Source organism: Camelina sativa, chromosome 16, assembly GCF_030686135.1.
Source record: "Camelina sativa cultivar CO46 ecotype springtype chromosome 16, ASM3068613v1".
Taxonomy (NCBI): Eukaryota; Viridiplantae; Streptophyta; class Magnoliopsida; order Brassicales; family Brassicaceae; genus Camelina; species Camelina sativa.
The window spans coordinates 29,768,531-29,794,473 of record NC_141895.1 but is presented as its reverse complement, the minus strand read 5'-3'; the positions used below and the strand labels follow the sequence as shown (position 1 = coordinate 29,794,473).

Below are 25,943 nucleotides of genomic sequence, written 5' to 3'. Positions count from 1 at the left end.
GAATCATGAACGCATTCACGAGTTCGGACTGAGAGAAGAAAGATTCAACAATACTTGTTACATAAAACTTCTTCGCTACCAAACAAGGAGGCGTCGCTTTTGGGTTTTATAATCAACCCTAGGGCTCGACACTCCAAACAACAGGAAGTTCAAAATAAAACAACAAGGCGTGTAAAGGAAATAAGAAAACAACGAAGCGTCTAGGTGATCTGTAGTAGTACAGAAGTCACTTGTATTAGTATATTATTCCCCATTGGTAATGACTTCTAGATAACTCGACGTAGTGATCCATTTGCCTCATTAAAAACCATACCGAAAAAACCAATTGGGACAAAACTCAGCTATGGGAAAAAGAGTACAAACTTCACACCTAAGTTGTCTAGTTATCATTACCAGGTGAAGTCTTCAGGGTGGATATGTTGAAGACTTGGATCCTCGGTAGATTGAATGACCCGTCAGCTATGAGTGCATGAGCTTCCTTGACCATCTTCTTAGCTCTTGAACGAGTGATCCTTCCCACGATCTCCGGTTTCTCTGCAGCTTCTGTCTCCTTGCTGGCCACGATCATATCATGGTCTCTACTCTTTTTTTTTTTTTTGATTAAATATTTACATTTAATTGACTTTAGCTTAAAGGGACGTTCATGATTTATGACTAACAAACTAAATTTGAATTTTATAAAAAAGACGATCGATCCACACTAACAATAATTTATGTTATGAAACATTTATTAAGAAGAGAAGATTATATGTTATGAGACATTTTCTGAAAATGTGTCCGTATCTCTTAAATTACGTTGACATACCTAACACCAGTCTCTCTTACATATTTCTTCTCCAAATAAAGTGTTTTTCATGTTTATACCGTGATTTGACTGGCAAGGTAGCACACTTGATGCATACAATTAAATCACATCTGATGGCTGATGCAATTCATTCCTTTATGACAATTTGTTTTGCATACCTCACAAAGTAGTTCTTCTTGTGAGTCTAAAGCTAGGAGCCTAGGAAACATGGGATGTTCATGATATTTGTAATCAAATGGCTCATAACTGGAAGCACACCGTACATCTAGTAGAGGTTGGATTCTCCTATGTGACACCCATAGATAAAACCACCACAAAAACGATCACAAGCATTGCACATGAATCTACAAGAATCATACTGCACATGCCCCAATGTAAGTGGATGAGGATGGAACGCATGTTGTAGTATGCGAGGAGCTTTTGCATCATCTAAAAATTCTTTTATACGGTTGTCTCGGGTTTTTGCAGGTCTCCGAAACCTGTAAACACCAATTTGTATCATCGGTCAAATGTACATTCCAAATACATATGTATCATGACTTGATCATTAATTGAGCCGTGAGGTCTTGTACCGTTTTCAGTTATGAACATTGGTATGTTATGGTATCTATCTTTTAGGTAATTCAACATTTTCCGGAATCCTTCAGGATGAATGTGCTGCCAATTTATATCAGTCTATCATAAAAAGAAAAATACCTTTCAAGTACTCGACTTCCTTTCTTTATAAAGGTGATAGCATTCAACTCAATTTTTCTAGATTATTGCTTTACATCATATATGTATATGTGGGAATTTAATATCAAAAAACAGAACTCATTCAAATCGATGGAGTATATGGCATGCATCCAGAATAACGAAGTTTAGTGGTTGAGCATTTCCTATGTTATGCATTTACAGTTGATGGCATGCATCCTTTGATTATTAATATTATATCGACCACTAAACATCATGGTTTGAACCTATTCTTAATATTATATCGACCGGTTTCTAAGTTACCTTATACAAGAACCTTATTTATTTGATCATCTATATTTTTATAGGTTATAATGTTCATTTTATTCGGTAACAGTCTATATCGATATGATTAGCGACAACGGTAGTGACAGCAACAACAATAATTAAGCTATAAGTGGCACAGTTTGTTGTTCATTCCATAGCTAGTCATCATCAACAACTAAACTTTTTCATTTCATACATATCGTTGTAGTGAAATTTGCAAAACAAACATAATTCAGTAGATGTACTTAACATATTTTTAGTTTTTTCCTCACCTTTTCATGATATATTGCATTTAACTAATTTTTTTCTTCTCTACAATATGTATATAAGAGGTAAGCCATGATAAAATTTCTTGGCTAAAAAAAAAGTTAAACGGCCTCAGAATGAGAAACTAAAACATTTCCTTTTTGTATTTCTTTTGTTAAAACAATTCATCAGCTAAGCAATAGTGACCTTTGTACTTTTTATTCTTGATGGCGACCTATTCAACTATATACAATATGTATATGTTTCTGTTTGATTCCTTTTGCTTAGTTTAGATTAAATCGGTGATGGTGTTGACTAGCTCGTTGTTTGTGCAATATTTAAATGTCATTGGTTCTTTTAATTTATCCACTCTTGTCTTTCATTTTGGTTTTTCAGTATCAATTCGCCATGAAACTTCTTCATGATCATGATGTCTATAGCTATATAGATATAGACAAAGTGGCCACTAATTAGAGATGAATATTGCTTTGAATTCATGGCCATATGTGGCCTAACACTTTTTGACCACCAAGTTGATGACGATTTCGTTTCCCTTGCTAGTTTCTACTATAGTTACTAACTTATAACATTTTAACACACTTTGATATGTTTGCATTTATGGTTTCTGGTGGCTCTTAATTAATGTAATCACTTCAAAAAAAAATATTTTCTTGATAAAGTAATCACTTTGATGTTCACCTATAATGTAAGAATAATAAGCTTCTAATACAGTAATTGATTGTTTATGTTTTAACACAGTTTGGTTTTGCATTCATATATCATGGCGGATCTTAAAACAATATTTGAAACAAATATCAAAAATTCAAATTTAATGCTAAAAATATGGGCGAGTTTGAAATTATTCTAACAATAATTAATCATTATTTCCATAAAATATCTTAATAGATGTGTACCCCAATATTTTTCATAAACACGAATTTGTATACAAATTCTTGTTCAAGATTAGCGAAATAGATATGTATAAGATGCACAATATACACATTCAAAATAAAACAACAATACGAAGATTATTAATGAAGCCTTCCTAGTTTTGACTTCTTTTGTTCATCAAGAACACTAATTAAGTCTTAATTAATTTTCATTTTAGATATTTATCTATGTGATCTTCTATATTCACGTGCTGTTCAATGAAGTTCTTGTACCATGAAGCTGATTGCTTTGGCGTCCTTTTCAGAGTTGTATAATCAACGTGGAATAGCCCAAATCGAACCTTGTATCCGTACAACCATTCGAAATTATCTAATAATGACCACGCGAAATATCCCTTCACATTTGCTCCATCCCTACATAAGAGTTTACAATTAACTTATAAGGAATTAGTAATTGCCTAATTGGTTATATCCTACATTCAACATCTCTATCCGTATGAGGTCCATTGTATATGCAATTCACATACCTCATTGCTGCTTTCAAAGCATCCAAATACTCACTCAAGTATTGTATCCTTTTTGTATCATGCATAAGTTCTTTAATTGTCGTCTCGGGTTTCTGCAATTGTCCGAAACCTGCAAAAACCATCGTCAATAATTTTGTTCAAATCCATTTTAAAAAACTGGATATAACCCAAAAACATGAGGTAACTGTACCATTTTCGGTGATGTACATTGGTATGCTGTGGTACCTATTTTTTAGGTAATTCAACATCTTTTTGAATCCGTCAGGGTCAATATGTTGCCAATCTACGTCGGTCTATAATGTACAGAAAGACAAGCAATGCAAAAATTTATGTTAGAAACACTATAAATATTACAAGGAATCCAATAGAAGCGTATATATATACTTACAAGTTCTCCGATTGAGACATTGCCTTTCCGGTCTAGTTTTAGGGCGAATCCTTCGCTTTTAGAAGCTCCATCACCAGAATTACAAGCAGTGATCAAACAATCTTGGATGAAGTAACTTGTATAATGATTAATACCCAAAAAATCTGATTTATAGTTCTTGAGGTTATTCATTTCATTGCTCGAAAATTCTGGTAAAGCTGATCCAAGTATGTTCACCATTTCTTCCGGATATTTCCCAAATACAACGGGATCTAGAATCCTGACATATTTTAGAACACATCATATTAGAAAAAGTTGAGTATGTGAACTTTACATATAACTCATATATGAATTTTTCACGTTCTGCATAATTGTAACATAACATACCAGTTCGAATAAAAGGATTGAGCTCTCTCTGCCGCTTTTTTATCCGCAATGGAATCACTTACTGGTTCAAACCATGATGTTTGTACCACAATGCCAATGCTTCCCCTTTGTTCTTTCTACAAACCAGCGTATATATAACGTTATGATTATATACAAAATAGTTATAATTAAGTCATATATATGGATTTTATATTGGTTTGTTACCTGATATTTGGTTTGGTATATTTGAACCGCCTTCGAGTGTGCAAGGATCATGTTATGTGCGGCTATGAAAGGTTCAGTTTCCGAGTTCCCTTGACTACAATTTCCGTATGGCATGGAGCACCGGGCTGGTGGAAATAAACCTGCTCGATAGGCTAAGGTGATTTGTTGGTTTGGTTCGTTTAATGTCATCCAGTGTTTAACTCGGTCTCCAAAATGTTTAAAACATGTATCAGCTAAGTACCCGAAATCTTTCCTGATAAAAAATAACTAGGTACTTTAGTTTTAGACTTTTAGTTAGTTATGGTTAATTTAGTTAGAGGCAATTTAACAACTCACACCATCTCGGAGCTTAACCAACTTTTGAACCGGTTCTCGAGTTCTTGAGGATAGTCGAAGTGATTCAACGTCACAAATGGTGTAATCCCTGGAAACATATTTACATGAAATAATTTAATATCTCGAAGTTAAATTTCTTTCTATGCATTAAACCAAGAATTAAAAAGTAAAAAAAAAAGAAACAAAAAAGTAAAAAATAACCTTTTCGAATGAGAGCATTGATCAAATTGTCGTAATACCTTATTCCCTTATAATTAATACCTCCAAATCTCCCTTCTGTATTTGATAAGATAAGATAAACAATTTGTTTTAACTTTCAACAAAGCAAAGAGATCGGTTTAGAACTTTAGATATCTCAACCGATCGATTTGATGGTAGAATATTAAGTTTAAACTGAACTTAATTATTACAATCATGACTAAGAAAATAAAGACTTACTAGGTAAGACTCTCGACCAAGAAATTGATAATCTGTAACTGTTGACTCCAAGAAAGGACATTGATTGGATATCTTCCTGATCATATAAAGTAGGTAGGTGTCAAAACGTATAAAGTAGATGATCTAAAATAATAATAAATGAACAACGGTTTTTTAGTATAAACTATATTTAAGATAAAGGCACAAAAATTTTATAATGAAATTCTTTAATTTTAACCATATATCGATGATATTGATCCGCTGCTATGTCTCCATTGCTCCCATCAACTATTTTCTCTGCATTTTTCAATATAGTATTGTCAATAAAATCAACATGCATGATAGCATCTACAAGATTAATTAAAACTTTGCCGACAGAATTTAAAACAAAAGCAGAAACTGTAACTAAATGAAAATTGCATTAGCACATAAATAATTACAAGATTAACATAGAAACACACAAACTTACTTCGAACCCAGAACTAAACAACAAGATTCATTCAAAACATAAAAATCATATTGAATGAAAAGAAAAAGAAAAATATATATCAAAAGAATCCAATACAAAATACATATACATACCAGGGTTTTCATGGACAAAGACATCCCAATTGTTCAGACCTTTTCCATCGGTTAAGTACGCTCCTTCATACTAAATACACCAAATAAGAACCACAAAGATTAGAAAACTAAAAGTATGAACTGACTCCTAAATCTGATTACAGAAGCATATATAGAAAGAGAAAGAAAAAAAAAAGTACTTGGAAAGCAGAAGAAGCTGTGCCAAAGAAGAAATCAGAAGGAAATGGAGATGAATCATCTGAAGTTTGTTGAAGACATGAACTGTAAAGAGGAAACAATAAGCTTTGTAATAAAAATATAATTGCAAAGTTGACAGAAATTTTCATATTTTTTTCTTCTCGTGTTTGTTTCTGTGGTTTGGTACGTAGCTACTCCTATCTATACGTGTCTATATTTATATGAAAATTGCAGAATATCTTTAATGCATTATTGAACATTTGGGGCAGTCTTGTCTACTTATTTAAAATTCCCCAAATTTCTACCTACTGAATATTTTCAAACTATTAAATATCATAAACTATACATCAATTTGGTTACAAATAGTAAAATAAAGATAAAGCATACCGTATTTTACATTATATTATAATCAAAAGGTATTTTTACATGCATTATGCCATTATCATAAAGTTCAACAGAAAATCATTAAAATTTAAGATAAGAACTTGTGCCTACCAACTCCATCTGGTTTCGTACGTTAATATTTACGGATTTTATTTTCCACAAATAGTATATATACAGTCTTTATATATACTATTTTTTTTCTACGCCATGTTTTTTTTATATTACATACTTCTTCTCTTTCACAAAACATGTCATTAATTAAATACTTCCTCTCTTTCACAAAATTCATATTGTGATTTATTTTTTAAAAAAATTGTAGTTTTGCGGGATAAAATAGATTTTAAAATTTGTAACTTTAGAACGTGAAAATATGATTTATAGCTTAGCAGTTTGTAATAAATGCTGACACTGTTCACGGTTTAAGATTAAAACCCCAATATTTCATAATATATATTTATCAATTAATGTTATCCAACTTGTTAACAACAAACGTGTTCATTAAAAAAATCTTATAATATTACTCGCGTGTTAAATATTTTAACATCCGTCGCCATAATTTACGATTGTATGACACGACTAATTCAAAACTTAACCTTTTTCTACATTTACTCAATTCCTTTGCAACATACTAAGAATTGGGAGATCTAAAAAAAAAAAAACTTACGGTTTCGAACAAGAAGTGGTGGTGCGGCCGAGAATGTTGACCAGTTTGGTTGAGGAGTTGGTGGTCCGGCGGCTGTGGATATGATTAGTTACGTGGCTTCCCTTAGCTTCATAGCTATCGTCGGATGTTTCGTATCTCAACTTACTTCTTTTGAAGTTTCCAGTATCTGAAATTTTTTCACAGAACAAGGTAGCGTATACTGCAAGAAATACGAAAAATAGGAGAGAAAAATGATAATCTTGATAGATTTATAAATTGACATCTTCTTCTTCTTATTCAACTCTCTAGCAATTTTTCTGTTGAGTTTAAATATATATATATATATATATATATATATATATATATATAAAATTTGAAGATATCAACGATGGGGACCATACGATTAACTCAACCACGCAAACATTTAAAAATTTTAATTCTCCACTAAAATGTTGCAAGTAAACTTATACTTTTTACTAATTAAATCTGATTTGTCATGAATAACTTATAACTGTTATACAGTTTATATGGCAGCTAAGTTGACTTCTATGTACCTAGAAACGATCTTGTCGTAAAAAGACCAGAGGAATACATCAACCACGCAACCATATTAATATATGTTGCTAAATTTACGTTATCATTTGTTCGTGTGTCTTTTTCTTTAGTTTGTTTAACCAAATCGATAGTCTATTTGTAATTTACTAACTTTTTATCTTTAAGCAATACCTCACAGTTAGACACATTACGTAGATGATTTAAATTTCAAAATAGAAATGTTCAATAGTTTTCTTTCCAACCAATAAACGTGTGTATGGGTGGGTACTTTTGTAAATTAAAAAGTTCTGAGAGTGAAATGAATTGGAATTATAGTGTTGACCCAAAAGTAATATATTATTTCCTTAACGTGTTCTTCAATATGTACAAAGAAGAAATTTTCAATAATTAAATTGTATAGTTCTCTTCTATTCACGTGTTCTTCAGTTATCGTGTAAGATTAGACAAATAAACATGTAACATATCAAACATTTTACTTTTAGAAGAAAAAAACAAACTTCAATCATTCAACAATGATAAGTTTTAAAACTTTAAATACTCTAGTGGTTTGACTTTCTTTGACAATGAATACGAATAAATAAATATTAATGTATTTGTTAATTATCAACGAGTTCTCTTCTATTCACGTGTTCTTCGATAAAGTTCTTGTACCATGAAGCTGATTCTTTTGGTGTCCTTTTAAGAGTTGTATAGTCAACGTGGAATAGACCAAATCGAAGCTTGTATCCGTCCAACCACTCAAAATTATCTAATAGTGACCACACAAAATAACCCTTCACATTTGCTCCATCCCTACCAAAAAACAAAAAATAACAACCTTATATAGAATTAGTAAACTGGCATTAGACATATAAAATGGTTTCAAAGATTAACTAAATGCATTCATCAAAATTCAGAACTGGATCGTTGCCTGAACTTTACGTAAATTATTTACCTCATTGCTGCTTGTAAAGCTTCCAAGTATCCACTGATGTATTGGATCCTTTTTGTATCATGCAGAAGCTCTTTATACGTTGTTTCAGGTTTTTGCAAGTCTCCAAAACCTTCAAACCATTAATAGTAGTTATTCAAGAAGTTTTAGAAAATAAATCATGACTTGATCATTGATTAAATCTTGAGGTCCCGTACCGTTTTCGGTTATGAACATCGGTATGTTTGGGTACCTATCTGTTAAATAATTCAACATCTTGTGGAATCCTTCCGGATCAATATGTTGCCAATCTACATCGGTCTATATAACATACAATAAAAATTGCTACTGAAACAATAAAACTTAATTGCTAATGGAGTTATAATATAGTCGCGAATATTGAATATAAAAAAAACTACGAATGAATGTACGTACAAGTTCTCCAATAGAAACATTGCCTATCCGGTCTAATTTGAGAGCAAATCCTTCAGCCTTAAAAGCTCCATATCCGGCATTGCAAGAAGAGGTCAAACAATCTTGAATGAAGTAACTTGTATAGTGATTAATACCAATGAAATCTACTCTTGAGTTGTTTAAGTTCTTCACTTCATTGCTTGAAAACTGCGGCAAGGCTGTTCCAAGAATATTTACCATTTCTTTTGGATATTTCCCATATATGACGGGATCTAAAATCCTAGTATGTTAGAATACAAATAGATAAGACAATATATATGAGTGAATATACTTAATATCGAGAAATAAGATCTCATATTTAGTAATATATATTAACATACCAATTCGAGTAAAATGACTGAGCTCTCTCAGCAGCTTCTTTATCCGCAATGGAATCACTAATGGGTTCAAACTATGATGTTTGTACCACAATGCCAATGCTTCCCTTTTGTTCATTCTACAAAAAAAGTATTCTATTTGTATCGATAAGATAACTTATGAAAGTCATGTTTTATGTATATATACATAAGTTTATTACCTGATATTTGGTCTTGTATATGTTAACCGCTTTTGCGTGTGCGAGGATCATGTTATGCGCGGCTATGAAAGGTTCGGTTTCTGAATTCCCCCGGCTACAGTTTCCGTACGATGAGGAGCAACGAGACGGTGGAAATCTACCCGTTATATAGCCTAAGATTACTTGTTGATTTGGTTCATTTAGCGTGGTCCAGTATTTAACTCGGTTCCCAAAATGCTTGAAACATATATCAGCTAAATAACCAAATTCATTCCTATTAAAATCACAGGCAAAAGAAGAAAAAAATTTGTTCACAGTCCATTGCAGTTTTAAGTAATTAGGGTTAATAATTATTTAGTAATTCTATTTAACCACTCACTGCATCTTAGGGTTTAACCAACTCTGAAACCGGTTCTCGAGCTCTTGAGGATAATCCATATGGTTCAACGTCACGAATGGTTTGATCCCTGAATAATTAATTAATCTCTGAGATCATTTTTCCGCAATCAATATCTGAGATTATAGTACATTAAATAATAGTATGAGTTTAATAAAGAGTGTTATTAATACAGTAAATAATACTCTTTGTCTAATGAATAAGATCAAATTGATAGGAACAAAATTGAATTTTAATTTATTAATTTTCATTAAAAACACACAAAAATACATTTTTTATTAAATAAATATATAATACGGATTCACTAATTAATTATTAATTATAAAAAGACAAAAGAGATAAATACTACCTCTACTAATAAGAGAGTCGATCAATATGTTGTAATACTTTATTCCCGAATAATTGATCCCTCCAACTTTCCCTCCTGTCTCACAAGTAATAAACTTTGGTTACTTTATTCCCGAATAGTTAGATTCAGTTACGATCTTTAAATCTATAATCTCTTAATACATCGGATTTTTTTTTTATTATTATTTACCAAGCAATGCAATGTAATATTAAGCACTGGTTAAGTCAAATAGGACTTACTAGGTAATACTCTACTCCACGAAATTGAAAACCTATAACTGTTCACGCCAAGGAAAGTCATCAACTGGATGTCCTCCTAAGCATGTATTATAGTAGATAATATAAAATAATAACATCAAAATAATAAGATAAAAAGTAGTTGACAAGAATGAAATAAAAAGAATTATTCATAAGAGAAATAACCATAAATCGATGATATTGATCCACAGCTATATCTCCATTGATCTCGTCATGTATTTTCCCTGCAATTCCCATATATATAAAAAAAATCTAAGCTAATCTAAAACTATTTTAAACGAAAGATAAATCAAATGGAAACCAACATAAAATACATAGTTGTCAATCGAATAAGTGAATAACCAAAATTCTATGCTTGTGTTTTCTGAAACTAAATTCTAAGCTAACGTTAAAATAATAAAATAAAAATAAAACTAAAACGAAATGGATATCAAAATAAAATATATACCAGGGTTTTCATGGGTAAAGACATCCCAATTGTTCAAACTTTTACCATCGGTCGAGAACGCACCTTCATACTATTATACCAAATTATAGCAAAAACAAAAGAAATTAAAGAAATAACTGAATTTAGGAATTTAAAAAATATATATATATATATTATTAAAAACCAAAGGGAAGTTGAAGAAGTACCTGGTAAGCGGAAGAAGCTGTACCAAAGAGAAAATCAGAAGGGAAAATGGAGGATGAATCTTGTAAAATGCCATTTGAAGAAGTTTGATGAAGACCAAAAATATGAAATAATAAGCTTTGTAGGAAGATGATAACTACGAAACTGGTTAAAGTTTTCATTGTTCTTGGTTCTCGTGTGTGTCTTCAGATATTGTTTACTATTACTAATATATACGCACATCGGTACATGTAAGAAACGTGTAATATTTTGGTCTACCGTATGAGAAATTGTCAAATCTGTCTACTATATATAATATTTAACAAGCAACGGGAAAAGTCGCAAAGTTTAATAGAGAAAACAACAAAGGTATACAAAAGGAGCAACGTCAAAAGTGGAGCCCATGAGGGTCTTAACTCGATAAATGTGGATAATAAGTTTGGTCCTAGCAACAAAAATTTATTTGGGATCAAATTAGCTGAGAGAGTGTCCAGAAACCGATTTAAAGTTACATATATAACGAAAATTGAGAATTCAATAAGAAATGTTCACTTGAGATTAGGTTATAAATGTGGTCCATGAAAAAAATGGAAGCTTATGTGACCATTTTTGCTTCTTCTTGATTATTTTCCTTCATGGCTTAGGGGGTAGGTGATGACGATGGCCTAGAATGGTAACATGATTAGGTATTTTTATTTGTGATTATCCTACCCATGATTAACCAATGAATGCTAAACCGATATATCAAAAATCGTGCTTGGATAATGACAGACATATTGCTATATCGAATAGTAAACCGATTGGACAATGATGTAATTCACCAACTATTAAGATATAATCAGTTCTTTACAAATTGTAACTCAAAATAAAGCTTAACTAGTCCAATTAGTTATTTTGTTTTTCATTTCACAATATGAATCTTACTGAGGTTTAACAAATATTACCTTGAATAGTATACTCCCTCCCCATCCAAATTGATAGATGCTTTAAAAAGGTTTCCAAATTGAAATTTTATATGCATTTTTTATTATGGTTAATGTCTTAATGATGATGAATCTAAATTTCAAAAAAAATAATTGAATTTGTTAAATTACTATTGTTTAGAATTATTAAAAAAATTGTTAATCACAAAAAAGTTATAAAGATTATTTGATTTAATACTCCAAAATTTATGTGAAATTTAAAATTGCACTAAACCACTTTTTTTTTTTTGGACAAACAGTGATTCTATTCATTCAAACAGAAGCATTACAAAGGAGGGGATAAAGTATCCCAGAGTTAAGACAAATACAAATACAAATAAAAGCTTTCCCCAAAGCCATAAAGATAAACAAGAGTAAGGTAGAGATCAAGCGAGACTCCATGAGGGCTGTGAAACTAGTGCTAAAGAGCACTTGGAGAAATGTGGGATCATGGTTGCAGGATCGGACATCTTCGAGGGTCTCGAGAGATGACAGGAAGGTCACGGTCAAAAGACACAATGCCGTAGGTAGAAGAGTCAGTGCCAAGGAACACACTGAAGTGATATACACTAGCAGGATCATAACCATGGCAGTGATTTGGGGGCCGATAGCCCGTATGGTGATGGAGGTGCTGGTGGTTGGTTGCTTAACAAGGTAGAGCCTGAAGTAAGTCGCTAGAATCATTGAGGGGTGGTTATTGGTAGAGAGAATTCGACCATAACCACAGCCTCGATAACTTGAATTCAGAACTAGCATGCCATGAAACTTCACGACCTTTGAAGCATTAGAGTTCAGGATAGAAGTTATCTTCAGGATTTGCAAGAAATAAGTGTAAAACCGTAACATAACAGGTAGGTCCTCTCTGCCATGGAGATGGTGATCAAGAATTCTACACAAAGTTAGTAGTCGGTAAAACACTGGTGAATAAAGAGCAGACCTGGGCTTCGGAGGAGAGGTTGGTTGCAAGACATTGGGTGTTAGAGAGTTCATCAATGAAGCTAAACGCAGGTGCAAAAAAGTGATGTAATATCGTGCTAGAACAGGTGGGTCCTCTCTGCCATGGAAATGGTGATCAAGGGTTCCACACAAAGTTTGCAATCGACACAACACAAGGACATAAATAAATGGCCTGAGCTTCAGAGGAGGGTATGATTGCTGGGAAATAGGAGAGACATGATAACTCCAGATTTGGGGGCCAATAGACAATGTCATAAGTTGAGCAGTAGCCATAGTTCTAACATACCCCTTGTACATCCAAGACAGACTAGCTACACGGATTCTCTGATGCAGTCTTCGAACACCGAGGATATCTAAGCAAACTAGTAACAATCTATAGGAAAACAGAGGGTTAAAATGAGAGAACCTGGACATTTGGAAGTTTTGCAAGACCATTTGGGAAGCTAACAAGCCGAGTTTGGGTCCAAAACTCATCCGCAGAAATCCAGTGGATAATGAGGATGGCTAGGGGAGTTGGTTCGTGCAGCGGCTAACCGGAGAGGAGAAGAAGTTCTGCTTCTCTGGTGGGTGTGGTCATGAGTCTGCGAAGCTCTCAGGGTGACATGTCTCTATAGTGAGAGTCCAATAGCGGAGGCAAGTCGCATAGCTGAAAGATTCCCCGCCAGTCAACGATTCCGACGTCCCCTGTGGAGGTTCAGATGATGTTGCGGAACAGGGTTCTTCAGAAGCGGAGCACAATCCGGTTCGAGAGAATTGGGGGTGCAGGGACTTTGAAGACGTCGACGGTAGAGTTGGGCGAGGGTAAAGGAGGATGGGGTTCGCCGGACTCCACATCCTTCGGTATGAGAGCGAGGGCAAGCCTTCTTCGTCTGGATCTGGGTTAAAGGTCGAGGACTGGTGACGACTCAAAAGGAGAAAATAAAAGGGGAAGATAGAGCTAACAAGGGAAACTAAGGAAACTATGAAACAGCAAAGCATCGAAGTGGGTGAGAGGATCCGACGCCGGCGAGCCGGAGCTCTACCGGCGTCGGAGAGAATTGTTGAACGCGACGTCTCGAAAATAGTGTCCAAGAGAGAAAATATTAGGGCGAACTCGATTATTGCTTAGACTGCACTAAACCACTTCAAGTTTTGAAATTTAACTTACTTTTGTTATTCATGCAAGGTTTTCGTTTAGTTTACATTATTTTCAACAACAACAAAAAAAAAAAAAAAAAAAAAAAAAAAAAAAAAAAAACTGAACTTTTTACATTTTCTGAAAAATCGAAAATTTAATCCTAACTCAAAACCTTAAATACTTTATCTAGTAATTGACCAACAACAGTTTCCAAAACTTCTCGGATATGATATGTATAAATGTCTCCATCTCGTCCGCCGACAAGATTAGCACAAAATAATTGGAATCACAAGTTGGAATTGAATTACGTTTTTTCTTTTGGTGGGTGTCGTCTCACCAACTTCACAGAAAATCAGATCACAATCTACAAAAATACTCATTGTCTAATCATTGCTAATTAAATCAAACGCTCACATGACCCACAAGGTCCACCACAACACATACATCATTTTATTGGAATCGTCTTTAAAACACCCGGACCGCGGATGACATGTATGTAATGGGCTCTCCCATCATAACTATCGGAACATTCATGACAAGTCCAAAATTATCAGTTTATGACATTGGGAAAATCCAATAGAAGCCCATCTAATTTGGTTATTTAAGCAAATAGTATATAGTCACGTAATGAGACGAATGAGGCCATCCTTGTTTACACTCCATTAGAGGAGGAGGATACATATAAAAGAGCCGGAATTGAGAACTGAATGACGACTACAACAACGACATTAAGAGGAAAAACCTAAGAGATAGGAGATAGGGTCAAAGGAAAACTTGACCTTCCAACAACGCATCTACAACACAATAGTCGCCAAAGCTTAAAAAATGGGACCAAGCCCTTACCCATAGAACAAGTCTAACAAAACCCTCAGTAGAAGGGAAAACGGAAAGACCATCAAAGTGATCCGTACAATCTCACACCAAAGCGAGGCAAAATAAACTCCAAAGACTGTTTTCAAAAATGCATTCCGTTAAGAGACATATAGTCATTGAAACCACCACCTTACTAACTCTCTCTGGAGCCGCAGACCCCCTCATAAACAGAATAGAAATACGACAAGAAATCCAAAAGAAAATCCATGCAAATATACCTCAAATCTAGCATGTTAAGCTAGAAAAAACATGCTAAGCTGGAAGGAGGAAGCCATGATGAACGAAAAAGACTCGGCAACACGAAAAAAGTAAAAACAGTGGCCGTGCAGGGGCCAAAGATCAGTCAAAAGCTTCGTCAATCGAAGATTTTGGTTCAGTTCTCATCGTTTCGGTTTACTTTAAATATTGATTTGATCCGGTTTAATTCCCCACAATTTAAGGGATTTTGTTTTTTTCAAAAATAAAAAGAAACGTTCAAACGAAGCGAAACGAGCAAAATTCAAAATTAGAAAATACACCAAATTACACACATATCGTGGTTTAACAGCAACCTAATTACACGTGTCATATACGTGCAGATGGGATACGTTGGGCTTATAAATAGAGACAAACACATTGGGGGAAAACCTAGAAATCAAAACAAAAAAATTCAGATCTGAAAAAAAAGAAGAGCGTCTTCATAAACGCCCTTCTTCTTCTTCCTTCCTCGTTCTTCTCTGTAAAATCTCAAAGTTTCTAAATCTTACCCTTCCCCGTAACGAAGATGAGAGAGTGCATCTCGATCCACATTGGTCAGGCTGGTATACAGGTCGGAAATGCTTGCTGGGAGCTTTACTGCCTTGAACATGGCATTCAGGTTCGTCTCTTCCTCTTCCCATTCCTTTAATTTACATTCAGATCTGTATGTTTTCCTGTGTTTTGTAGATCAGATCTGAGATATTTGTCCCTTAGTTCTTCGGATTCATCATTTAAAATGGCAGATCTATAGTACCTAGCTGTTTAGATCGATGAACGAGACCTCTTGTAGATGTTAGATCTGTGTTTGATTTCGACTCCTTGGTTGATTCGAGATCCGGTTCTTTTGTTTTCCAAAATGTAGGTTCGATTTGATTCTGTGTCTTAGATCTTTGGATACTCTTATTGATTGTGTTGTTTTTTTTTTGTATCTGGATTTTATACAGCCTGATGGCCAGATGCCGAGTGACAAGACCGTTGGCGGAGGTGACGATGCTTTCAACACCTTCTTCAGTGAAACAGGTGCAGGGAAACACGTCCCACGTGCTGTCTTCGTTGATCTTGAGCCAACTGTGATCGATGAGGTCAGAACTGGTACTTACCGTCAGCTTTTCCACCCTGAGCAACTCATCAGCGGTAAAGAAGATGCAGCTAACAACTTCGCCCGTGGTCATTACACCAGTAAGATACTCACTCATCCCTTGTTTATATCTCCAGTGTATTCTATTGTGTATTATTAAACTGATTTTATTTTTGAAACCTTATTATTGATCTCAGTTGGGAAAGAGATTGTTGATCTGTGCTTGGACCGTATCAGAAAGCTTGCTGATAACTGTACTGGACTCCAAGGATTCCTTGTCTTCAACGCTGTTGGTGGAGGGACTGGATCTGGTCTTGGATCTCTCCTTCTTGAGAGACTCTCTGTTGACTATGGTAAAAAGTCCAAGTTGGGTTTCACAGTTTACCCATCTCCACAGGTCTCTACCTCTGTTGTTGAGCCTTACAACAGTGTCCTCTCCACTCACTCACTCTTGGAACACACCGATGTCTCTATTCTCCTCGACAATGAAGCTATCTATGACATCTGCAGACGTTCCCTAAGCATTGAGAGGCCAACCTACACCAACCTTAACCGTCTTGTGTCTCAGGTATAGAACCAGCCAGCAACAACTATAACCCTTCTAACTAGTAACGTTTCTGCTGCTTTGTTTCTAGTGTTTACTCTTTTTATTTATTTGGTGCCAGGTTATCTCTTCTTTGACTGCTTCTCTGAGGTTTGATGGTGCTTTGAACGTTGATGTCACTGAATTCCAAACCAACTTGGTCCCATACCCAAGAATCCATTTCATGCTTTCCTCCTACGCACCAGTCATCTCTGCAGAGAAGGCCTTCCACGAGCAGCTCTCAGTTGCTGAGATCACAAACAGTGCTTTTGAGCCTTCTTCCATGATGGCCAAGTGTGACCCACGTCACGGGAAATACATGGCTTGTTGTTTGATGTACCGTGGTGATGTTGTTCCCAAGGACGTGAATGCAGCAGTTGGTACCATCAAGACCAAGCGCACAATCCAGTTTGTTGACTGGTGTCCTACTGGTTTCAAGTGTGGTATCAACTACCAGCCACCAACTGTTGTTCCAGGAGGTGATCTTGCTAAGGTGCAGAGAGCTGTTTGTATGATCTCCAACTCCACAAGTGTTGCTGAGGTGTTCTCCCGTATTGATCACAAGTTTGATCTTATGTACGCAAAACGTGCTTTCGTCCACTGGTATGTTGGTGAGGGTATGGAAGAAGGAGAATTCTCTGAGGCTCGTGAGGATCTTGCAGCATTGGAGAAGGATTATGAAGAGGTCGGTGCTGAAGGTGGTGACGATGAGGATGATGAAGGAGAGGAATACTAAGAAACATGTTTCTAAAAGCTCTTGGATTTTGTGTGGGTTACTGTTATCTCGTGTTGTGTGAATGGGCTCGAAACTCTTACGAGTCTTAGTAGTGTGTGTTTTTCGAAACTTAAATTTCTATCTCTTGCTTGCGGCGATAGCCAGTTTATCTCATGATCATTGTCTATTATCTCCTGTGTGTTGTTGACTCGTCTCTGCCTCTCTGGTAATAGTATCTCATCTCTATATGATCAAGTCAACCTAGTATATACTGGGATTTGGTTAGGAAATTTTCAAAATCAACATATTCATGTTTGATTCCAGTTTTTTTTCTTCCCAAATTCACCTTTAATATAATATTTGAATTTGAAAAGAAAATAATCCGAAAATCTATTACAACTGAAAGTTTGAAACTAATTTTATCTTCAAAAGCTTAGCTGAAAACTAATTTTATTTTTTAAAAGCATATTATTAATTTATTATATAGTGATGGTGTACTGATTGACAGATGTGGCTACTGGCTCGTTAGCAAAGAATCAGCGATTGTTTGTGAATTTGTCATTAAGTAACAAAAACACAAGAAACAAAGAATGTTTAAACTATATCTTTACTGTATATAGCAAAAGCACAAAGTCATTAGTTGAGTTCAAAATTTCCAACTGATAATAGTGTTGGGTCGACACGAAGATCGATCCCTCCAAAAATAGGCGTATGCCACTTAGCGTGGAGAGCACACGGTATTCTTTAGTAAAAGGCGAAAGAACAGTTCGCTTTGTGCTCACCACATGGCTGCGTGATTTTTAACCAACGACCAAGACCCTTCTTTTATATGCATCTTTCACTACTTATCAACTCTTAGCTCTCCGATGTGGGACTCTCTCCCAAACTACTTCCTTTTACTCTTACGCTGTCGTTTCATTAATGTTTTTTTTTTTCCGTCACGCTGTCGTTTCACTATTGTTTTATTCTATAGAAATTAGAAAATGAATTATAGTATAGTATTTACATGTTTTATTAAAGTTTTAAAATGATGTAAACCCTTATAGAAAACTAAAAAAAAACTAAAAGCCGAAACACATTTTCTTAGAAAATTATAAGAAATAGATTGAAGAGACAAAAATGAATTTCTGCAATATTTTATAACTAGTATTATACCCGGTGGTTGGCTAATATGGTGGTGACTCGTAAATTGGTAATTGAAGATAAAAGTTGTTTTGTGGTGTTTTGTTTTTTGTATTTAGATTTTTTTTTCAAAGAAAATGGTGAGAGTATAATCTGAAATTGGATTTATATAGAAGATATGCTGTAAACCACCATGAACGTGGAGTTATTAGTGGGGAGTAAAATTAGGAATATATTTTTTTAATCAGTTGTGTTTGTGAGTTTTTTTGTTTTTAAATTTTTATTTTGCATGATCGTACTTAGTTTTTCTCGTTAATGGACTTTTGTTTGTTTTTTTTTAAGAATCTGATCTGACTTATTTTGATTGGACATGTGACTTGTGCTTTATATAATAAAAAATTAGTCTAATATGAGATACATACAATATAAAAAAAAAAAAAAAAAAATACTAAAAGCAAAGACTCATAACATGGTCATGAACTTCAAGCTCCACTTTCTTCACATTCATTGACGGGAAAAAAGCACTTTCCGATGTTGATCTCACCGGAATACTCTCTCCTCTCTGGCTACTCTCTTGTTAGTACTTTTTTCTTTTTCTTTTCAAGATCAACCAAAGAAATTGCCTCCTAAACCACCCTCACTGCTTCGCCTGCTCAAGGAAGGAACAGAGAATGTTAATGAAAAGTTCATTAGAACAATAAATTCGTCACTGAAAAACCAAGTTGAGTAACCGAAAAAGAAAAACTTTGGCTATTTGATTATTTCATAAAGAACCAAATATTTAACCTAGTATATTTCATCAAGTGATTTGGCGGCTAACCAAAACCAAGAAACAAAGTTTGTTTTGTTTACCTGTGAGTAGAGGAAAGTTCCAAGAATCGCAATGGCAGCACCGAGTGCATTAATCGGTTGAATCGGAGTATGGAAAATGATGATCGATGCAACAATGACTGAGATACGTTTCATCGTATTACCGATACTGAATGTCAACGGCGAAATCTGGTCTAAGGACATGTATGAGACCTGATTGTACAAATGGTAGAACACACTTTGTGCCATGACCCACCTGTTGATATCAAAAATGTAACACAATGCATTAAGTTTCTTGCAATTTATACAAGAGACATTAACCAATCCACTCATTGCCACTTGAGTTCTATAAATCTTTACAAAATACAAAAAAAAAAAAGAGTATTCGTTTGGTTTTTAGTTCTTACCAGACAAAGTTTGGTCCGACTTGAGAAACCGCATTTTGCCAACCAGCAGCCCACATTTGAGGACCTTCGACGGCAATAGCAAATGGAGTGAGGATCAAAAGAGACATCATCGATAAGCAAGCGTAGTAGTTCATTCCGCTCACTGAGTTCCCTTTCATCCCTTTCTTGGAAAATATATTCCGAAACACAAATGCCAAATTCGATATCATTGCCCCCATAAACCCTGCCAAAAAAAAAACCCCACAAAGTTTCACATAAGACCATAAATCAAACAACTGTCACAATGTGAAATTCCAATCTTATAGGATTCTGAGTAGTTACCAGTGATGTTGAAGTTAAGCTCCGTAACAGCAGCGAGAGCGCAGCCTCCGATGATTGGTAAGAGAGAGAGATAGACAGGAAGAGGAAAAGTCTCGCCCATGAATAATCTTGAGACCAATACAGTAAACGCTGGTTCACCACTTTTAATGATGTGTGTGAAGGAAACTGCTACTTTTGACATACTCACTGTTGCTGCCACATGTCCTATCGTGTGTGCTACAGCGACCTTGAATAAAAAAAAAGAAAAGCAGACATAAATCACAAAACATACTCTTCACTATCAGACAACAAACAAGTTCTACCACTGTTCTAGACTTCTAGTGTTTTAGTTTATAACTAGCTCGACCTCTGAATCGTAATAACACAAATTATAAATCCATCCAGCAACACATCATGAAAAATCCGATATTTTAACTGGAAAACACGGTAAAACTTAATTTCTTACCGTAAAACAGAGTAAATTACTAAATAATTACCCTAAAACAGAGCTCAAGATCAGTTTTACCGGAAAACAGAGTATTCAAGAAACCTAAATTCTTACCGGGAACAGAGTTTTCCAGAAATCAAGATCAGTTTTAGGAGCATCTGCGATTCTAGTAGCCCAAGAGACAAGCATCATCAGAGAGCCACAAGCGAGAGACAACGTCGAAGTAAGCCACGGGTAAGGAAAAGCATTGAGGACTTTCTTGTTGTAAATGTTGAAAACAACGTTAAGTGCCCACCAAGTCGCGAAGTAGATTCCGATTTTAAGCTTCTGCGCCGACTGTTCGTTGGATAGCTCGATGTTAATGTCGAGTGGACGAGATCGATCGGCCTCGTAAGCTTGAACTTTGACCTCACGCTTGAAACTCGAAGCAGATGAAATGTGTAGAGGCTTTTGATGGGAGGAGACAGCATTATAGCTGAAGCTTTGGTTATGGCAGTTTTTGATTATGTTTAAAGGAGAAAATTGAAGCTTTGCTGGAATTGAGCGCCTAACCCCGCTGGAGAAGAAGGCCGTGGAGAAGGAAGATGAAGTAGGTTTAACTGAAGAGATCATTGTGTGAATCCTTCTTCTTGAGTTATTGAAGAAGACGATGAACTCGAGGTAGGTTTAAGATTATATCAGAGAGGGAGAAGGAGAGAGAGAAGAGACGTTTGTTTATTTGTTAAAGTGGAAGAGGAAGAAGAAGAGAATTTATAGGAAGATATTAAGAACAGAGGAGGGAAAGGTTTCGTTTTTGACTGTAACGACAAGTTAGGGTTATTCAGACTTTTTGGAATATACGAAAATACCCTTTATAATTAGGTTTTGTGGTTTAAATTGTATGGGTACATTCGTCAAACTATGGGAGAGGCGGTGCATTAGATCCGGTTTAAGGATTTGATAAATTATTTCTACTCAGAATTTGATATTTATGACCATAAAGAAACCAAGTGTTTAGTCTTAAGGTCTTACGTTACGTTACGTTAAAGAAGCAAAGATCAATTTTGGAAATAGTCTACACGTACTCAACTATTTTCTTGATATTTATCAAAATTTTAAAATATCTGAAACCTTCATGTTTTGATTTTTTTTTTTAATTTGCTTTTAAATTTTCTATATTACAGAAAAGAATTTTCAATCTTCAAGATTTTTATTTTCTCCTCCTTTGTGGACTTAAATTATTCCAATTTTGGTTTTATATTCTTGCCGTCTATAGTTATCATTTATCAAGAGTCAATGAGTAATTTACATGTGCCAAAGTTTAGTTTGTAAGTTAAGCTATATTTCAATGAGAATTATATCGTTGGATTACCAAAATCATCATTGATAGAGATAGTTGTAAAATGTAAACCAACGACAATATATATGATTAACTTATATACATCATCATCGCCTCATCGGTTTGGCAACAATAACACGAACAACACGATGTATCGCTTGTCATTTTCATTCGTCATCGATGCTAACGACAATAAAATGGTACAGGATCTAGAGTATTAAATATATTATATATATATATATCTGTAACGTTAGTCAGTGAAATATTAATATGGACCGTTGAAATCAAAGAAGGTCTGGTCACATGTTGGCCGTACAAAGGGCGCTTCGCCAATGATGCGACCTCGCAAATGGAATTCCCACCGTAGAAAATATCCCAAAAGGAAAATTACAAAACACAACAAAGTTGTTGAACACATGCAACTCTCATTACACGACAAACTCCCTCTTCACCAGACACTGATTCATACAACACATATGTCCATTTGCATGTATATATGTGTGTGTTTATAGGTCGGGTAATAAATTAGGTTCATGTTCGACGGCTAGGAAAAGTTTGCAGGAAAGTTCGTAAGATTGGGGAAATCAACGTAATCATCTGAAACATCGCTGTCCAAATTGTTCAGTTGATGGATTTATCTGCATGCGCGATTTGCTCCGTGAAATATGAGTCGTTGATTCATTTAACTATTAGATACTGAAATGACCATGAATTGGTAACACAATGGTCAGTTGAAATTGTAAAAACGACACAAATGGCGTTTTGAAAAAAAATAATTATACATTTTTAATAAACACAGCATTCTAAAACAATCCCACTTGCAAAGATTTTCTCTTACAACTAACAGTAACTTTTTTATGTGTTTAACTTTTAATAGAAATTTGATAAGTATTTCTTAAAATTACTTTTTTACTGTTAAATTGGGTATAGATTTAAAGAAAAAAAGTTTTAATTAATTCACAGAATTTACCGCATTGGCATTGAGCAAGTGGACAGCATCAAGGAATGATATTGATTCTCAAGTCGTTTTCGTTTGCGCTGTTCTTCACATATTCCGTAAGTTTATCATCTCTTTTTTTATTATTATGATTGAAATGCATGTCCTGCTACCATTCTCTTTTTAATGACACAGTGAGAAATCTAAATAGTTTAAAGGGTATGGGCGACATATGAGACTTTTCTTACATAAGTTTTTGCATTTTATGGTCACAGAACAATATATCGTTTCCATTCCTTCTTTGCTACTACTTAGTCTACAAATTGGTTACTTCCTAAAAGATAGTAGATATTAATAAAATGGGATGGATCATATATGCTGTAGAGAAGTTTTTTAGCCCATGTTAACAAAGGCTTGTTGGTCCATTCGGCAAGACTTTAAAGTGTCCGATCCGATCCGTTGCTTATTACTATATCCGCAAGCCAATGAACCTACGAATATTGAATTGCCCACTTCGTTTTTCTTTTTTTTAGTCCAATAGTGATCCGGATATTTACCACGGACTAATGTCTTTGGAGTGAGAATACAATATACCCGTCGAGTAATCCATTTATTGAGTTTTTAAATAGGCATAAAAGGATACCATTTCTACTGGTCAAATATAATGATTTGGTAAATTACACGCTTAACAGAAATCGATCTCTAACCTAGATTTACAAGGCAAGTGCTCCTCAACTCAGAACCACTTAACCCTATAACCACTACCACTTGATAAATGAAACTATTTCGTTATACTTTGGATTATGTAAAGGAAGTCATTCATATCCAAATTTGTTTTAACTTTTAAATTTTCTTTTTTGAATTTTTTTTAGCATCATTTCATTTGATTCAAACCTGGGAGTATTATTACAAACTAACACCATTAAACTAAACTACTATAAGTACGAAGTAAATATTGAGCTGCAAAGTTTTTAAAGTCCCAAGTTTATAACTATAATAACCATCAAATATTCTTCACTCAAACCAGCTCAATAAATTTCGCGACTATCTTGCACTTACGACAGACCCACACAAATCCATGATTGCCCCAATTTTCCCAAATCAAATCCTAACACCCCCAAAACAAAATGTTGTTTATAATTATCTTCGAGCCTCGTCAATAACAAGTGATAAACATATACATGATAATTCACATTTGCAACCTCCTCTAAGCTAAAAGCCTAAAATGATAAATTTTTCCATCTTTTACAGTGTAATTACTCTTTCCTAAAGTAAGTCATAATCATCAGATAGAGATAAAATGTCTTAGTGGATATTTTTAGAAACTATAATTTGTGAAAATAGTAAAACCCATTCCAATATCATTGCAAAAACAATATGAATATTAATTTGTACACACTTCTGAAAAGATATATCTCGAATGGAAGCATTAAGATTGATAACTCACCCTATATTCACTATATATATTTTATTATATAAACAATGGCATGCCAAATTAAAAACGAAAAATAGTTAAGCAAGGACCTTGCTTGATCTTGAGAATCTTGGTGACCATGAATTACAAAATAGAGAAGCTTTTGAAGAGAGTTTCTTCTTCAGGTTTTGTTTTGTTGATTCTCTTTCCAGTTCCTTGTTGCTTTCAACTTCTCCAAATGCCTCCATCGCTGATTTCAAATCTATATATTTATGTTATCAAACATATTAGTTTTATGCATTCATCAATTATTTATTAATTTATTTGGTGGTATGAATTTCAATGAGGAGTAATAATATGTGGAAATTATTAGCTTATTATTGACAGAACGTTAACAATAATAATAGAAAGAACTTGCCTTGAAATGGCCACGATGAGTTTGGCTCTAAAACTTTCTTGCTCGTCTTGAATTCATGTAGCTGCAAAATTCTATCAACCGGTTAAACTAAACCGAAATCGATCAACATTAATATTTTTATATTTTTTTCATCTCATAATACTAAAAACAAATAATAAAAATCCATAAAAAAACAGAGACATCATTATTTGTAAAAAAAAAAAAAAAAAATCCATAAATTCTAATAGTTGCTACAAAAAAAAAAATTATGTCTTACCCAACTAGGTGCATTACTCGATGAACTATCCCAACCAATATGTGACACGTGTCGGACATCAGTTGGATATCCAATTTCCATCTCTTCCTCCTCCTCATCTACAAAACAAAGTCCAACATTTAATCCATTATCGTTATCATTCTAATGATCATTCATTACCATTTCATAAAACCAAACAAGATTAGAATTCTAATCAATTCACCAAAAATGTCGGAGAAACACTTGAAGCTCTTGTGATAAAGCCCTTTGAATCTCGTAGTCATGCTCGAATCCAACACAACAATAAATGTTAGCCTACCTATAAAGATCCGAAGCACTTCTTACATTAATGTTTATGGTATAGAAAAGCAATGAATCGAATAGAGAAAAAAGAACAGAAAAAGTATTGGAGAGGATGATCAAGATGAAGAAGAAAGAGAAAAGAGACAACAAAACAACCTTTCGTTTGAGATTGGAATAGTATTTAAAGCCAAATAAGAAATGGAAGGAGACATGAAAGAGTAGTGGTAATAATAATATTCCTATAAAATAAATACAAAGTATATTCTTGATCAATTATTGGAGACTATAAATTTGTATAGTTTTTTTTTTCTTTTTTTTTTTGTATAACGGAAAACAGAAAAAACGAATATGTTACCCGATAAGGACAAGGAGAATAGTGTTTTCGGTTTTTGTTTACCAATGATGTTATGTAGTGAGACAATAAGCAAAATTAGTTAAAGGTTTAGGTGATCCATTCCATGAGTTTTAGTTCAACTACCAATTCCATCCGTTTACTCTTTCATTATCCACTCCAATACAAAGTACAAACAGTTCGAAAAAGTGGGTTACGCTGCGTTTAACGCATATTAAGACTGAAATCTATAATGGTCCATTTCTTGTCTTTCCAATCTGACGTTTATATGAACGCTTTGGTTGATTAGCGGATAATTGTCTAAATGGCATGTAAGCGGTCGTCTAAGGACTATATACTTTTTAT

General features: G+C 34.2%; 5 protein-coding genes and 1 non-coding gene across 7 annotated transcripts; 1 reads left to right on the top strand and 5 right to left on the bottom strand.

Moving 5' to 3' along the window:
* Nucleotides 1-2,909: 2,909 nt before the first annotated feature.
* LOC104752840 (beta-glucosidase 46) lies at nucleotides 2,910-6,286 on the bottom strand. The gene is made up of 12 exons (XM_010475100.2): nucleotides 5,940-6,286; nucleotides 5,761-5,830; nucleotides 5,417-5,475; nucleotides 5,200-5,275; nucleotides 4,963-5,037; nucleotides 4,762-4,849; nucleotides 4,426-4,678; nucleotides 4,222-4,337; nucleotides 3,856-4,114; nucleotides 3,658-3,760; nucleotides 3,468-3,576; nucleotides 2,910-3,354 (listed from the first exon to the last, which is right to left on the bottom strand). Exons 1-12 carry the CDS (start codon nucleotides 6,084-6,086, stop codon nucleotides 3,150-3,152), a joined length of 1,560 nt encoding a protein of 519 aa, XP_010473402.2. The 5' UTR covers nucleotides 6,087-6,286; the 3' UTR covers nucleotides 2,910-3,149.
* A 695-nt stretch (nucleotides 6,287-6,981) lies between these two features.
* On the bottom strand, nucleotides 6,982-11,204 carry LOC104752839 (beta-glucosidase 45). The gene is given in 13 exon segments (XM_019238306.2): nucleotides 6,982-7,132; nucleotides 8,171-8,311; nucleotides 8,454-8,562; nucleotides 8,648-8,750; nucleotides 8,865-9,123; nucleotides 9,224-9,339; nucleotides 9,421-9,673; nucleotides 9,779-9,866; nucleotides 10,146-10,220; nucleotides 10,385-10,460; nucleotides 10,568-10,626; nucleotides 10,851-10,920; nucleotides 11,036-11,204. Coding segments are annotated over 13 exon segments (1,659 nt in total). The 5' UTR covers nucleotides 11,195-11,204.
* Nucleotides 11,205-15,411: 4,207 nt separating this feature from the next.
* Nucleotides 15,412-17,724, top strand: LOC104752837 (tubulin alpha-2 chain). Its single transcript, XM_087493050.1, has 4 exons — nucleotides 15,412-15,777; nucleotides 16,103-16,337; nucleotides 16,434-16,804; nucleotides 16,902-17,724. Exons 1-4 carry the CDS (start codon nucleotides 15,685-15,687, stop codon nucleotides 17,553-17,555), a joined length of 1,353 nt encoding a protein of 450 aa, XP_087349176.1. The 5' UTR covers nucleotides 15,412-15,684; the 3' UTR covers nucleotides 17,556-17,724.
* A 483-nt stretch (nucleotides 17,725-18,207) lies between these two features.
* On the bottom strand, nucleotides 18,208-18,325 carry LOC147926101 (U5 spliceosomal RNA). Its single transcript, XR_015585598.1, has one exon. It is a non-coding gene; the product is annotated as a U5 spliceosomal RNA (small nuclear RNA).
* A 689-nt stretch (nucleotides 18,326-19,014) lies between these two features.
* LOC104752836 (glucose-6-phosphate/phosphate translocator 2, chloroplastic) lies at nucleotides 19,015-21,562 on the bottom strand. The gene is made up of 5 exons (XM_010475097.3): nucleotides 20,736-21,562; nucleotides 20,195-20,420; nucleotides 19,874-20,096; nucleotides 19,509-19,722; nucleotides 19,015-19,305 (listed from the first exon to the last, which is right to left on the bottom strand). The coding sequence occupies exons 1-5, from the start codon at nucleotides 21,231-21,233 to the stop codon at nucleotides 19,294-19,296; spliced, it is 1,173 nt and encodes a 390-aa protein (XP_010473399.1). The 5' UTR covers nucleotides 21,234-21,562; the 3' UTR covers nucleotides 19,015-19,293.
* Nucleotides 21,563-24,207: 2,645 nt separating this feature from the next.
* Nucleotides 24,208-25,606, bottom strand: LOC104752835 (CRIB domain-containing protein RIC9). 2 transcript variants are annotated; one of them, XM_010475096.2, is made up of 5 exons: nucleotides 25,403-25,507; nucleotides 25,167-25,262; nucleotides 24,965-25,062; nucleotides 24,709-24,769; nucleotides 24,208-24,552 (listed from the first exon to the last, which is right to left on the bottom strand). In XM_010475096.2, exons 2-5 carry the CDS (start codon nucleotides 25,225-25,227, stop codon nucleotides 24,389-24,391), a joined length of 384 nt encoding a protein of 127 aa, XP_010473398.2. In that variant the 5' UTR covers nucleotides 25,228-25,262; nucleotides 25,403-25,507; the 3' UTR covers nucleotides 24,208-24,388. The 2 variants fall into 2 exon arrangements, with proteins under 2 accessions (XP_010473398.2, XP_010473397.2); XM_010475095.2 differs by having other exon boundaries at nucleotides 25,167-25,606.
* Nucleotides 25,607-25,943: the final 337 nt, after the last annotated feature.

What these genes read in the sequence shown, in the direction of transcription:
- LOC104752840 (XM_010475100.2), bottom strand. Translation starts at nt 6,086, where the DNA reads ATGAAAATTTCTGTCAACTTTGCAATTATATTTTTATTACAAAGCTTA. An exon ending in TATACCAAACCAAATATCAG is followed by an intron (nt 4,338 to 4,425) that starts GTAACAAACCAA and finishes GCTGGTTTGTAG; the next exon opens with AAAGAACAAAGGGGAAGCAT. An exon ending in CAATCCTTTTATTCGAACTG is followed by an intron (nt 4,115 to 4,221) that starts GTATGTTATGTT and finishes AAAATATGTCAG; the next exon opens with GATTCTAGATCCCGTTGTAT.
- LOC104752837 (XM_087493050.1), top strand. Translation starts at nt 15,685, where the DNA reads ATGAGAGAGTGCATCTCGATCCACATTGGTCAGGCTGGTATACAGGTC. An exon ending in GCCTTGAACATGGCATTCAG is followed by an intron (nt 15,778 to 16,102) that starts GTTCGTCTCTTC and finishes GATTTTATACAG; the next exon opens with CCTGATGGCCAGATGCCGAG. An exon ending in CGCCCGTGGTCATTACACCA is followed by an intron (nt 16,338 to 16,433) that starts GTAAGATACTCA and finishes TATTGATCTCAG; the next exon opens with TTGGGAAAGAGATTGTTGAT.
- LOC104752836 (XM_010475097.3), bottom strand. Translation starts at nt 21,233, where the DNA reads ATGATCTCTTCAGTTAAACCTACTTCATCTTCCTTCTCCACGGCCTTC. An exon ending in TCTGGAAAACTCTGTTCCCG is followed by an intron (nt 20,421 to 20,735) that starts GTAAGAATTTAG and finishes TTTTTATTCAAG; the next exon opens with GTCGCTGTAGCACACACGAT. An exon ending in GTCGGACCAAACTTTGTCTG is followed by an intron (nt 19,723 to 19,873) that starts GTAAGAACTAAA and finishes TGATATCAACAG; the next exon opens with GTGGGTCATGGCACAAAGTG.
- LOC104752835 (XM_010475095.2), bottom strand. Translation starts at nt 25,227, where the DNA reads ATGACTACGAGATTCAAAGGGCTTTATCACAAGAGCTTCAAGTGTTTC. An exon ending in CGAGTAATGCACCTAGTTGG is followed by an intron (nt 24,770 to 24,964) that starts GTAAGACATAAT and finishes AGAATTTTGCAG; the next exon opens with CTACATGAATTCAAGACGAG. An exon ending in CTCATCGTGGCCATTTCAAG is followed by an intron (nt 24,553 to 24,708) that starts GCAAGTTCTTTC and finishes ATAAATATATAG; the next exon opens with ATTTGAAATCAGCGATGGAG.